The 13,913-nt window shown below is 54.1% G+C and overlaps 1 protein-coding gene and 1 pseudogene across 2 annotated transcripts in view; one reads left to right on the top strand and one right to left on the bottom strand.

Moving 5' to 3' along the window:
* MFN2 (mitofusin 2) overlaps positions 1 to 13,913 on the bottom strand; it is a 28,460-nt gene that overhangs the window by 5,324 nt on the left and 9,223 nt on the right. For both annotated transcript variants that reach the window (XM_077763787.1, XM_077763788.1), the window contains exons 5-16: positions 9,709 to 9,871; positions 8,907 to 9,031; positions 7,702 to 7,810; positions 7,471 to 7,578; positions 6,299 to 6,452; positions 6,012 to 6,079; positions 5,745 to 5,866; positions 3,786 to 3,912; positions 3,259 to 3,363; positions 2,904 to 3,006; positions 2,290 to 2,510; positions 1,113 to 1,268 (exon numbers count right to left, since the gene is read on the bottom strand). In XM_077763787.1, coding sequence (XP_077619913.1) covers positions 1,113 to 1,268; positions 2,290 to 2,510; positions 2,904 to 3,006; positions 3,259 to 3,363; positions 3,786 to 3,912; positions 5,745 to 5,866; positions 6,012 to 6,079; positions 6,299 to 6,452; positions 7,471 to 7,578; positions 7,702 to 7,810; positions 8,907 to 9,031; positions 9,709 to 9,871 — 1,561 coding nt within the window. The remainder of the gene's footprint in view (positions 1 to 1,112; positions 1,269 to 2,289; positions 2,511 to 2,903; positions 3,007 to 3,258; positions 3,364 to 3,785; positions 3,913 to 5,744; positions 5,867 to 6,011; positions 6,080 to 6,298; positions 6,453 to 7,470; positions 7,579 to 7,701; positions 7,811 to 8,906; positions 9,032 to 9,708; positions 9,872 to 13,913) is intronic.
* Positions 5,181 to 5,279, top strand: LOC144231520 (U6 spliceosomal RNA; annotated as a pseudogene).

Here is a 13,913-nt window from a genome sequence, read left to right on the forward strand (position 1 = left end):
AGGCGGTATCAGGACCAGAGCACAGACCCAGACATGCAGAATCCCTAAGGACAAAAGCAGGCGTGCTCTAAAGAGACACTCCAGTCTGAGGACAGCGACAGTAGAATTCCACACGTCGTTCTTCAGAGAGCGGCTTCTGTTGCTCTGGTGTGTATGATACTTTAGCTCACAGCGCTGTGGTTACCAGGAGCACTGGACGCGGAGCCAGACATCAGGTTTCAGTGCTGCCTGCCTTCCGGGTTGAAACCCGGGCAAGTTTCTTTACCCCGGTTCCTCCCAACAGAGAGAGGCGTGACAGTCTCCACCCAAGTCACAGGGCTGCCTGGGTAAAACGCACTATTTGAAAGGGTCCCAGGACCATCACGTACCAGCACCTCAGCTAACGACCCTCTGCCAGGTCATCATCGGAAAAAAGCCACCCGGCACGCGTGTCTGCGGAGACGGAGCGCAGGGGGCCTCAGCGGCGGCCACCCTAGCCTTCCGAGCGGAGAGCACAACCCCCAGCACCTCTGTCCCCGCCATATCAAACGACCATGGCAGAGAGAGCGAGGCCACATTCCCAGGAAAACTCCGGGTGTAAATATGCCGGCCGCAGTGCGTCGCGGCTCAGGATGTGGCGAGTAGCCCGGTTACCAAGAAGGCAGCCTGCGGTCTCAGGCTCTGGGGTGGAGAGGACACGGCAAGAAAACCAGGACACAGACGGGGTTCAAGGCCCGGCCTGGCCTCTCTGTCTTAAACCCTTGCCAGTCTTGCTCTGGGTTTCCTCACCTCCTGGCCACGCCCACCTGTCTGGACTGGGCTTTGTCAGCCTCTCGGGTCCCTTCCCTGCCCATCATGCAGTACAGGCCCCACTGGGGACAAACATGGCCTTTGGGTCAGAGTTCCGATCCTAACTCTCTTTGGCGAGCCAACCAGACTTTCCTCCTCTGTCACACGGGAGCGGTGCCATCCAAACGCCACGTCAGCTGAGGCTACATAGCTCCAAGACCACCGTGAGGAGTCTCCAGTGGGCGTGAAAACGCTGCTTGTGCCCGTGCGGGGACCCCCACCGGCTCTGCGCCCCTCAGCCCCGACCCCCCTGCCCTCCTTCCCGGGCAGGGCTGCGTACTGACCACGCCTCCAACAACGAGAATGCCCATGGAGGTCCGGGACGTCAGGGACGCCAAGCCGGTGACCATGGACACCATGAGCTCCTCCTGGGTGAGCGAGCCCTGCGGCAGCGGCGGCATGCTGGGGTTGGCTGGCGTCAGGGGCATGGGGCGCTGCACCTGAAGAGACATGACAGGCTGGGTAAGAAGAATGTGGCCGGTCCCTTGCTCAATAGAACCCTCAGTGACCTCAGGACCAGGAGTCCCGGATCAGGGACACAGAGCAGTTCTTCAGTTTGCAAAAAGGCAAAAAGAAAATTAAGCTTTGTGAACGGCAAGGAAGGACGGAAGCTTTGTAACGGGCCTGCCAGCCCCGAGGCGAGCCCCGTGGGGACCCTCGGAATGCTAGCAGCGGCCGGCCCCAAATGCCTCAGTACAATTCCCCCAAAGTGGGGAATTAACCACATGTTAATTCGAGTGGTCCAGATATGAGTGGTTTAAAAATCTAAATTTTTAAAAATTTTTTTATTTATTTCTGAGAGACACAGCGTGAACAGGGGAGGGTCAGAGAGAGAGGGAGACACAGAATCCGAAACAGGCTCCAGGCTCTGAGCTGTCAGCACAGAGGCCGACGCAGGGCTCGAACCCATACACCGTGAGATCGTGACCTGAGCCAAAGCTGGACCCTTAGCCGACTGAGCCACCCAGGCGCCCCTAAAATTCTAAATTTTAAGGGTGCCTGGGTGGCTCAGTCAGTTAAGTGGCCGACTTAAGCTCAGGTCATGATCTCACGGTTCATGGGTTCAAGCCCTGAGTCAGGATGGCAGCTCAGAGCCTGGAGCCTGCTGTAGATCCTATGTCTCCCTCTCTCTCTGCCGCTCCTGCCACTTACACACGTTTGCTCACTCTCTCTCGAAATAAAAATAAAGAAATAAAATTTTTAAAAGATCTAAATGTTAAAATGATGGTATGTGGACAAACTATATCATCTGTATTTGATCGTCACACGCATAATATGATACACGTTAGAAAAAAATTCAGCTAACGTTCTAATTCCACGAATATTGGTGCCTAGGATAAGGCAAGATGGATTTGTGGCCAAAACCCGAACCGTGGGGGGTCTGTGGCAGCACACGTGCCGAGGCTGGCACCGCAGGGTCCCCACCCTGAAAACAGTTTCAGCATGAGGGACGCTGCTTGCCTGCTCACTGTAGCCCATCAGGGCCCGGCGGCCATTCTTGGGGCCCAGGAACCTATTCACCAGCATGGTCCACCCGAGAGAAAAGTGGAACTCGATGTCCTCCTGGAAGTCCGCGCACAGCTTGTCACAGTTGAGATCGTAGCTGAGGGAGAAGCACTGCCGAGGCACCAGCATGTCTACCTGACTCCGCACGGACGCAGGAAGCAGGGGTTTCAAACCATCTGTCAGGGACACAAACGAGGGGAGAGCGCATTGGCTCAGCCCTGTGCCACCACGGGGCCCAGCCTTGGATGGAGGCAGTGTCGGCCTCCATGGAGGACATGGGTGGCTCTGCAGGAGTGGCCTGTGGCATTGCAAGGGCCCCTCCCTGAGAGGCAGGCCAGCTTGCCCCAGGGGCGTGTGGACCGAGCCTGCTGACGTTTATGCCTCGGGTAACCCAAGGTGGCTCCCTGGCAGTGCTCCTGGAGTGGATGCTCAACATACCCCAAGGATCTGAGGACATGGAACGGACTTGTCGAGAGTGACAGACAAGGAAAGGCCGTGATTTCTGTGGACTTGGCCCCCAAAGCGGACCTGTGGGCAGCCCAACGCCCCAATCCCAAGTCCCCACTGACCTATCATGTCCTGCTGCATGGTCTGCAGGGAGCTGGTGATGGCCGTGGAGCAGCGGTCAGACATATTCCGGCCCAGTCCTTCCTCTATATGGCGGTGCAATTCCTGCAACCGGGAGGCAGAGGTTCAGAAAGGCAGCGCCCCCGTCACGAGTTCATTCTGGGGAGCCAAGGGACAAGGAAGCCTGAGGCCGGTCAGCCCGCACCCGGCAGGTGACTGCGGAACGCAGAGCAAAGCCTGGGTCCTATCTCCCTGGCTCAGGGACCCTGACGCAGACAGCAGAGCCTGATTCCACCCAGCAGCCAAAAGGGATCAAAGTGGGTCCCTGTGCAGAACACCTGCTGCTTAACGACTCACATTCTTGTAGACCTTGAGGACCACTGGGGAAGGGTGGAAATCCATCTGGTACTCGTCCACCAGCACGGAGAGGCGCCTGATCTCCTCTGCCATGGCCGTGGACACCTGCGGGAGAGGGCCGCGTACTGCTGAGTGCGGAAGGCAAGGGGGACCTGGTTCCCTGCTGCAGCACCAGGAGAGCCTAACTCACAATCCTCACAGGCCGCATGAGCCTCCCCGCAAGCCAGCGGGCTTCTCTGCTCACCTGCAGCAGGAAAGCTTTTGAGGGAGGAGGGACATTAGACTGGCAAGCAAATGCTGCTGTGAGATGTGGAGGGGAGACCGGGAGCATAGGGATTTGCCCAGAGTCACACAAGGGACCAGGGAGCCCAGGGGAGGCCGTGCGCCAGCTCCAGTCAGGGCCACAACTTCCTTCTGGAAGGCTGAGGAGCCCCCAGGATGAGGACGTGTGCTCTTTCACCTTCCCAGAACCCTGCACGCTCCTTGGGGGTCCAGATCTCCCGAAGCGCTTCCTCCACGAGCCTCACCTGCCTCTCCACCTCCTCCGTGATCTGTTTAATCCGCAGCTTGTAGTCCTGCGCCAGGAGCTCCAGCTGCTTGTCAATAAACCTCAGCCGCTCTTGCCGCTCTTCCCGCATCTCCAGGCAGTAGACCCTGGGAGAAAGCACGCTGGGTTCAGGAGTGGGTCCCCACCCAACCAAGGAGCCAGGAAGCCTGTGTGTGCCCCAGCTGGGGGCCCAGCAGTGTCAGGTGGTGCCCAGAAGCACGCTCTCCCCGTTCCTGGGCCCCAGCCTTGTGCCCTTAGGGCTTCCAGCTTAGGAGGTGGTGGGGCAGGAGGGTGCTGTGGGGGCGGGGTGTGGTTAGAACACATTCTGTTCCTTAACTCGGAAAAAAAAGCTCAGCCTCACAAGTCATCAGAAAATGAAATTAAAAAGAGGTACTACTCTATGTAGGCAGGAATCTGGCAAAAATCACCAAGTCTGAAGGGCCAGGGAGGCCCAGGGAAAGCAGAATCCCAGCCACACTGCTGGGGGAACTGGGAGCACATTCAGATGCTTCAGAGGAAAACAGGGTAAAACTGAAAACGCACACATACCCTAAGACGAAACGGTCAGGAGTTAATCTCCTAGACACGCTCTTACAACATGCACCAGGGGACACGTGGGCTGGTGCCCCCCGCAGTAGGGTTTGCAATAGAAAATGATGAAATCTAAAAATTAATCCATGGGTTGGGACGTCTGAGTAGCTCGGTCGGTTAAGCATCCAACTCTTGGTTTCAGCTCAGGCCAAGATTCCAGAATCGTGAGATCGAGCCCCATGTCAGGGCTCTGAGCAGCACAGAGCCTGCTTGGGATTCCCTCTCTCTCCCCCTCTGCCCCTCTGCCGCTCACACAGGTGTGCGTGCGTGCTCTCTCAAAATAAATAAATATCAAAAAATAAGCAATAAAAATCAACCCATGGGAAAATGAGGTACATCCCCAATGGGATGCTGTACAGCAGTTAACAGAAACACCAGCTCTGTGTTGCCAAAAAGGGACGAGGGCAAAACCAATGCCAAGTAGAAGGGAACACAGGGTGCGCTAACTCGTTCAGCACAATTCCACATCCACGTGCGTGAGGCACATACACAACGACACCACGTGTTCTTCAGGATTATATAATTATAAGCACTTTCTAAACAGATGACGGGGCTGCACACCAGATTCATGGCTGTGACTGTCCCTGAGGAGTGGGCGGGGGGACAGTGGGGCAGAGGCTGAAGAATCAAAGGGTATTTGATGTGGTGTTTTTCTTTCATTTCAGCTTTAGGATAATATAGAGCGAACACTAAAGAAAGCAATTTATTTTTACATTATTCTCTGTATTTTCCCATATTTTAATTTCTATTTTAAACAAAAATCATTTTTAAAACATGTGGCCTTGTGCTCGCTTCAGAAGCACCTAAAATTGGAACGATACAAAGATTAGCATGGCCCCTGTGCAAGGATGACACGCAAATTCGTGAAGCGTTCCAGATTTTTATAAACTATTTAACAAAAGAAAATAAAGTAAAATAAAATATAAAATAAAATAAGTGGCCTGGGGGCGCCTGGCTGGCTGTCAGTGGAGCATGCACCCTTGTTCTTGGAGACTGAGCTCAAGCCCCATGGTGGGTGTAGAGATTACTCAGAATAAAATAAAATCTTTAAAGAGCCAAATCCACGCGCCCCACCTCAAGCCCTGGGAAACGCTGCCATGCTCAGTGTGGCTCCGGCCGAGGCCTCCAACACGGGCTCGCGGGGCCACACTTCCAGGAACACCACCCAGACCGCGCGGGACGACCAGATACCCGCCCAGCAGCCATCCTCGCCAGGCTGCTCCCTGGAGGTCTGACTAGTCCTGGTGGCGACCCAGAGACTCAGCTCTGCCGGCAAGTCCCAGGGTCCCGGGGTGAGTGACCACTTCCCAGTGCCGCCCGCTGCGGGTGCGCAGTGTGGGGCTCTTACCGCTGCTCCTGTGCCGCGACGTGCAGGGAGTCCATGATGAGACGCACCGCTTCTGCAATCTGCTTGGCCCGGACTGTGTGCTGCTCGAACTTGGTCTTCACCGCAGACTGGGAGATGCACTCCTGGAAAGACAGGAGGTGCTGAGGGGGGCGGAGGCCACCGGGGTCCACCAGCTCGGGGCCAGGTTCTGGCGTTCACTGCCAGGGACGTGGCCGGTGGGTGCCGAGGAGACACAGAACAATCAGACACTGGAATCAAAGCGCTTACCTCAAATCTCCTTTCAAAATTTTGAAACTCAAACATCCTCACTTGAAAGCCTTCTGCAAGAGCGCCCCCTAGGAGAATTACACCATGTTAGTCCGGAAACGAGCGGCCAGCAGAAGGAAATGGTAAAATCCTCCAAAGCCAATCCTCAAACACTGGCTGAGAAGCAAAGAGCTGCTCACTCAAGGCTCTTCTCACCACCTCATTGTCAGAACTATTTTCTACGGGCTGACTTAGCACAAGCCAGAGGTCTCAACCCTCAGGAAGAAGGGAGTCTGTCCCATCGTCACCTCCTTCAGGCATGCCCTGGGCCTTCTGGATCCTGGCGTTAAGCACCTCCTTGGCAGACACAAAAAAGATGCGGTCTCCGGCCTGGCCTCGGTCCACCACGCCCAGCTCATCCACCAGGAAGCTGGTACAGCGTTCCATGTGCTGCCGCCGCACCTGAAGTACAGACAGAGAGGTGGGTGTGACCCGGTGGGTGCCAGTGGCCCCCTCCCGATGGAGCCCACAGCCCCAAGCTGCCTCTCTTCTAAAAACCAGGTGATGTAGTCACAGGGCTCAGTACTCCACAGGTACACACACACCTTCCACACATGAGGATCATCTTCCACCACCGCTGTTCTCTAGCCACCAAGTTCCCCAGAACCGATGTCAGGGGGGTGTCTGGGAGCACAGGCTGCCACAAGTATTTTATGCACATACAAGCCAAAATAAAGCCGACACAGCATCTCACTGTGATGCCCCGGAAGGAAAGGAACCTGGGGGCCAAGCAACCTAAACCCAGGCTCTGCCCTGCCAGGCTAAGCACCACCCGCTCCCCCACTCCCCGGGCCTCATTTATAAAATCAGTGGACACCACCAGAAAATCCCTTCTAGCTCTGAAATCCTCGGCTTCTACTGGCAGGAGCTTTCCTCAGAGTCAGCAGATTTCTTCCCTCCAAGAACTGTTACATCCATCTCCCAGGCGAGGAGCTTGCCCGCCACGCTGGCCAGCATCAGCCTGCCAACCACGCGCCTCACCATCCCGTGTTACCAGCCTGTTACTCCTTTTCCTTTCCTTTCACGCAAACAAAGAATCAGAGGGGCTGTCAGTAAGAATTAATTATCCTTTGCTCCTCCTTGAAGTTTCTTTCCTGGACATCTGAAAGCTGAGTCTGCTCTATAATGAGTAACTGGACGAACTGAAGCGAGCACTGGTCCCACACAAAGGTGCGGCTGACGTGGTGGGGACGCTCTTCAGGCCCGGATGACAGCATTTTGAAGAGTAGGGGGAGCAAGGGAAGTGAGCAGGAGAAGCGAAGGGGGTGTTCTCAAAGCCCTCAGGAGACACCACAGTGACCCCAAGAACACCTGGGAAATCTCTGGCGAAGAAGTCAGTCACTGGCCCGGTGTGGCCGGAGAGCCCACGAAGAGGCCCCGGTGGACACAGCCCCAAAGCGACGACTCCAGAGCTACCCACCTCTTCCATGTACTCGGGCTCCGAGGCCGATGCGTCCCAGCGGTTGTTCAGGATGAAGATGTTCGGGCGGGACAGGCGCTCGCTCACCTTGTGGAAGAACTGCTTCTCCTACGGGGGGAAAAAGACCTCAGTACAGGAGGGGTGGTGCTGGCCAAGGTCGTCAGCCCCCACCTCCTCCCCCCACCCAGCTCCGCTGGGCTCTAGGGGTGTGGGGAAAGGTGCGGGGGCTACCGTCTGCATCAGGGTGGACTCCGAGTTGGCCACCAGCACAAACACATCGGCGTCCAGGCAAAACTTGTCAATCCAGCTGTCCAGCTCCGTGGTGACATCGATGCCAGGGCTAGAGGTAATGGGGTAGAGTATGGTCAGGCACACAGACCTTGGGCCCTAGTCTTCCTGCTCTGCACAGACCTGAGGCAGCCAGGCAGAGGAGGAGACAGTTACAGACGTGAGAGAGATGGGGCCTGGCCTTCACTGGAGAGATAGTTACTTTCCATTTCATATCTTTCCCGACTGTCTAAAAGGTGTGTTTTGTTCCATCCACGTATCTCTTTTATTTAAACAACGATCTGGGGCACGTGGGTGGCTCAGTGGGTTAAACGTTTGACTCTTGATCTCAGCTCAGGTCATGATCTCACAGTTCAGGAATCTGAGCCCCTCGCTCGCAGCACGAGCCTGCTTGGGATTCTCTCTCTCCCCCTCTCTCTGCCCCTCTCCTGCTCTCTCTCAAACTAAACAAACAATGAAAGAAAATAAAATTAAAAAATTAAAAATAATGATTTGTGGGGCACCTGGGTGGCTCAGTCTGCTAAGCATCCGGCTTTGGCTCAGAGGGTCATGATCTCACAGCTGGTGAGTGCAGACAGCTCAGAGCCTGGAGCCTGCTTCGGATTCTGTGTCTCCCTCACTCTCTGCCTCTCCCTGGCTTGCACTCTCTCTCAAAAATAAGTAAACATTAAAAATTTTTTTAACTAATGATTTGTAATTTCACTTTGAAGATATGCAATTAAGGTGAAATTTTATATTTCTGTGAGTCCAATAAGCACTACAGTACCATACTCAGGACAGTTATCACCTGTCCCTGAAGTGTTCTTTCGAGAGAAATAAAATATCACACGGACCCACCACCACAAGCTCCCAACCCTACTGCACGCACCAGCATCGGGTTACGGCTGAGAACCTCCTTCACTTTTGGGCCTCCCGCCCATCTGTCCGTCCCAGACCATCACTGGGACATCTCCAGGCCACTGATGCCAATGGCTACAGCAGCCAGACCCCGGGATATGCAGGAGGCGGGAGGCTCGGGCTGAGCCAGTGGGAAAGGCAGCGCACACGCTTAGCAGAGCAACGAACACGCCGATGGGACCCTGGCCTGGAGGATGCAGGAAAGGAGAGCGCCCGGGTGGGACCTCCTGCGGGGATGTTTTCCCTCTTACCTATCCATCAGCACGAGGTCGTCCTTCAGAAGCGGGCACTTGGAGTTGGGCCACATCACACTCACCAGGCTGCCAGCATGGAGCTGCTCGTCCTGGTGAAGGGCATGAGCCAACTGGTTCACAGTCTGACGGGGGAGGAGGGAAAGAGAGAAAGCAAGAAAGATTGGAGTTGAGGGGGACACGCTGGCCAGCAGGCTGCCCGGGCTGCCTGGCATGCAGGGCACAGTGGCCCAGGGCTGCGGCCTGATCTGCTTCCCCTTCTTTCATTTCCCACGTAAAAGGCAAGAGCCGGGAGTTGCCAATGAGAAAGAACTATTCTTCACTCCTTGCAAAGGCTTCTTTCTTGGCTGGTATCCTAGAGCTGCAGCTATTCTGCACTAACAAGCTTTCCAAGAACCGACAGCAGCATCTGGTCCCAAACAAGAAGGCCAACGGCTCTCAGAAAAATAAAACCGGACAAGCCACTGGCTATTGATTCAGAACCACAGAGCAAGTGCAGGAGTCGCCCCGTGGCACCAGCTCAGAAAACGAGGCGCACGCACTCTTCCGAGCGAGGAGAAAAGCCAGCTGGCCCGCCTGGCAACACACAGGCACTGGAGCCTGTGGACTCCTGGCGTTCTGGGTTTCCGACCTGCCCAGAGCCTCTCAAACCAGCTCCACCGCTCAGCTCCAACGGGGCTGCCCACTTCCCACTGCAGGGGCATCGCCCTCTCTGTAGAGGTGCTGATGCTCCAGTCACATCCGACGTCTGACTCCACCCGCCAGCACACCCCACCTGGCACAGTCCCCGCCGCCCCCTCACCTTGACGCTCCTCTTCTCCTCCGAGCCCTCTGTGAGGAGGAAGGCCTCGTGACCGTCTGTGCCCTCTACCCGCAGGAAGCAGTTGGTGGTGTGGCCGATCCCCGAGGGCAGAACTTTGTCCCAGAGCATGGCATTGATCACGGTGCTCTTCCCATTGCTCGTCCTGCGAGGACAACCGGCCGTCAGGCCTCCATCCTCACCTGCATTTCCGGCCTCCACGACGCGGAAGCAGTCAGCCTGGGAGCCCAGAGTCTCTGTGGCAGCACCAGTATGCAGACGGGCGGGGTGGGCACTCTGTGTTTATGAAAATGGACGGACAAACGCCTCGGGCCCGTGCCCCTGATGTGCCCCCGGTTCATCACCGGGAAACTACCCGCTGAGGCAGCACGCAGACCTTGACCACCTTCGAGTAAGCCCGCCACTGACCACGAGCCTCTCAGCGCCACCACAGAGGCCGCCTGTCTACCTCCGAAGGAGAACCCCCACTGTTCTGTGGGAAACCACTGACTCACCCCCGGGGTGGCCTTCCTCAATCTAAGTGACCGTGGCTGAATGACCCGATGTCCCTGGCTTTCCACAAAAGGCCTATTTTGTCGCTCTTCTCCCACCATGTTCCTCCTCATGCACAAAGCCCTGTCCGTCAGTCCCTGCTGATAACCACCACCGCCTGGGAAAGGACCTATCACACTCCTACATGCCACTGAAATAAGGGTCACATCCCTGAGATGAACATGGAGAAATGACCGCCCTGAGGAGTGGAGGGCCACACCTGAGGCTGGGGCCACCCTGATCTTCATAACTAGCGTGGTGATCTTGAACAGGGATTCCTAAGTGCAGGTGACTGATTTATGAACCCTCCCTGTGTTATCTGTAAATCTCACATTCCTCTCTAGAAGGAGAACAGAAAGTCCTCATGTGTCACAGAACATGAATTCGATCTCTTGCAAAAGTCTCGAGCATTGAAAGCTGCCAACGGGAGCCATCGTATCTGTACACAACCAAAATGTTATAGGCCCTGCACCCCTTCATGGCGGTCCTCGGTGAATGACCCTCGTCCCTTTAAAACCCTCATGGCTACACAGAACCTGAGGAGTTGGCTATTGGGCAAGAGTCCACCTTGTAGCCAGCCTCCTAAATCAAGCTCATATTCCTTTCCTATCAATACTTATCTTTTCCCTTTTTAAGTTTATTTATTTTGAGAGAGAGGCTGAGAGAAAGGGAGAGAATCCCAAGCAGGCTCCACATTGACAGTGCAGAGCCCAACATGGGGCTCAAACCCTGGAAGAGGGAGATTGTGACCTAAGCCGAAACCAAGAGTCAGACGCTTAACCGAATGAGCCAGCCAGGTGCCCCTCGAAACTCATCTCTTGAGTATTGGTCATTCGAGGGATGGGCAGCCAAACTTGGGATTTGGTAACAAAGTCACAGGTCATTAGGGGCAGAACTCAAGGCAGAGTGTCCATTCCTCAAATTATTGCTGTGTGTATAGCATCCAACCTGTCCAGATGTCTTTTTCCCCTTTATTAGATTCTAATGTTTTTTAAAAAAATATTTATTTATTTTGAGAGAGAGAGAGCTCGCAGGGTAGGAGCAGAGAAAAAAGTAGAGAGAGAATCCCAAGCAAGCTCTGCACTGTCAGTACAGACCATGTGGAGATCGAACTCACGAACTGTGAGATCATGACCTGAGCTGAAACCAAAAGTCAGATGCTTAACCGACTGAGCCACCCGGGTGCCCCACAGATTCAAATCTTCTTTTTTTTCAATATTTTATTTATTTTTGAGAGAGAGATAGAGACGGCATGAGCAGGGGAGGGTCAGAGAGAGAGGGAGACACAGAATCCGAAGCAGACTCCAGGCTCTGAGCTAGCTATCAGCACAGAGCCCGATGTGGGGCTTGAACCCACGAACTGTGAGATCATGACCTGAGCCAAAGTCGGGCGCTCAACCGACTGAGCCACCCAGGCGCCCCCATATTCTAATCTTTTTAAAGGTACTGTGATATAAGAAATACATTTGGTTTTTGTCCCCAGTTACTGGCATGGTACTCCTAAAACCCTTAGAATTTCCTGAGTGATGGGAGTGTCTTTTGTCACTCACAGGAGCCCCTTTTGAGGACACCTGTCTATGCTAATGAAGAGACTGAGGCTGGGGCCCCTACATACTCTCAACATGGGCTGGTCACCAGAAAGACCAAGCAATCATTAGAGGGTTAGAACTTTCAGCCCTACCCGCCTACTTCAGGAAAGAGGAAGGGGCTGTGGATTAAACTCCATAAAAAGTCTTGTACAATGAGGTTTGATGAGCTACAGGGCTGAGGAAGGCGTCCATAAGCCTGGAGGGCAGTGCTTCTGGCCCTTGCCCTGTGCACCTCTGCACCGGATGGTTCTTCCGTATCTTCTACACCAAACCAGTAAATGGAAGTCACTGTTTCCCCGGCTCTGTGAGCCGCTCCAGCAAATTAACCAAACTTGAGAAGGAGTCATAGGAACCTCCATTTTATGGCCAGTGGGGCAGAAGCACAGATTTGCAAACGGCATCTGCAATGAGGCCCGTCTCGGGGGACTGGGTCTTAACCTGCAGGATCTGATGCTGCCTCTGGGAAGACAGCGTCAGAGCTGGGCTCACTGTGCAGGCCACGCAGGGTCTGCTGAGAACCGGAGAGCTGCCCAGTGGTGAAGGAACCACTCCAGACCTGTAGCGTCTACTTGACCTCAGAGTGTAACGAGGAGATCTGATGGCTAAAACTGTACAACTCTTGGAAGAAAACAGAGGAAAAGCCTCATGACACTGGATTTAGCCATTTCTTGGATAGGACACCAAAAGTCTAGACAACAAAAGTATGAATAAATTTACCTAACTGGGGGGCGCCTGGGTGGCTTAGTCGGTTAAGCGTCCGACTTTTGCTTAGGTCATGATCTCGCGGTTCGTGGGTTCGTGCCCCACGTCGGGCTCTGGGCTGACTGCCAGCTCAGAGCCTGGAGCCTGTTTCAGTCTGTGACTCCCTCTCTCTCTGACCCTCCCCTGCTCACGCTGTCTCTCTCTCTCTCTCTCCTAGAAATAAATAAAACATTAAAAAAAAAAAAATTTTACCTAACTGGACTATATCCAAATGAAACACTTCTGGGGATCAAAGGACACAATCAACAGAGTGAAAAGGAACCTACAGAGTGGGAGCACACATCCACAAATCATGTATCCAGTAAGCGGTTAATATCCAGGACATACACGGAACTCCAACAAGTCAACAAAAAACCCACAAACAACCCATCTGAAAAATGGGCAGTGGACTTGAGCATACATTTCTCCAAAGAAGATACACAAATGGCCGACAAGCACATGAAAAGATGCTCAACTTCACTAATTAACAGAGGAACACAAATCAAGACCACAATGATGTTCCGCCTCGCCCCCATCAGGACGCCTATTATTGAAGAAACAGAAAACACGAGCTGGAGGGAGCGCAGGGACTGGAGCCCTGAGCACTCCCACTGGGGCGGAACACAGTGTGGTCGCTAAGAACAACACAGTGGTTCCTCAAAAAACTAAAAATGAAACTACCGTATGATCTAGGAATTCTATTTCTGGGCACGTACCCAAAAAACTGGAAGGTCTCGAACAGATATTTGTACACCCACGTTCACAAGGCATTATTCACAACAGTCGAGAAGGAAAAACAACCTAAGTGCCCATTATGGATGAGCGGATAAACAAGATGAGGTGTATACACACGGTGGCATATTATTCAGCCTTAAAAAGGAAGGCCAGGGGCGCCTGGGTGGCTTAGTCGGTTAAGCGTCTGACTTTCGTTTAGGTCATGATCTCGCGGTTCGTGGGTTCGGGCCCTGCGTCGGGCTCTGTGCTGACTGCCAGCTCGGAGCCTGGAGCCTGTTTCAGAGTCTGTCACTCCCTCTCTCTCTGACCCTCCCCTGCTCACGCTGTCTCGCTCTCTCTCCTAGAAATAAATAAAAACTTTTAAAAAAATTAAAAAAAAATTAAAAAAAATGAAGGCCAGCCTGAAGCCACCACCAGAGACAGGCGTGAGGACATGATGCCCAGTGGAAGAGTCAGTCACAAGGACAAATGCTGTACATTCCACTGACCAGAGGTTCCTTGAAGAGTCAAATCCACAGAGACAGAAAGCAGAGTGGTGGCTGTCAGAGGCTGGGGTGGGAGGGTGGGGGCAGGGTGGAGAAAATGGAATGT

The sequence above is a fragment of the Crocuta crocuta genome, unplaced genomic scaffold (assembly GCF_008692635.1).
Source record: "Crocuta crocuta isolate KB4526 unplaced genomic scaffold, BGI_CrCroc_1.0 scaffold13, whole genome shotgun sequence".
In the NCBI taxonomy this organism is placed as follows: Eukaryota; Metazoa; Chordata; class Mammalia; order Carnivora; family Hyaenidae; genus Crocuta; species Crocuta crocuta.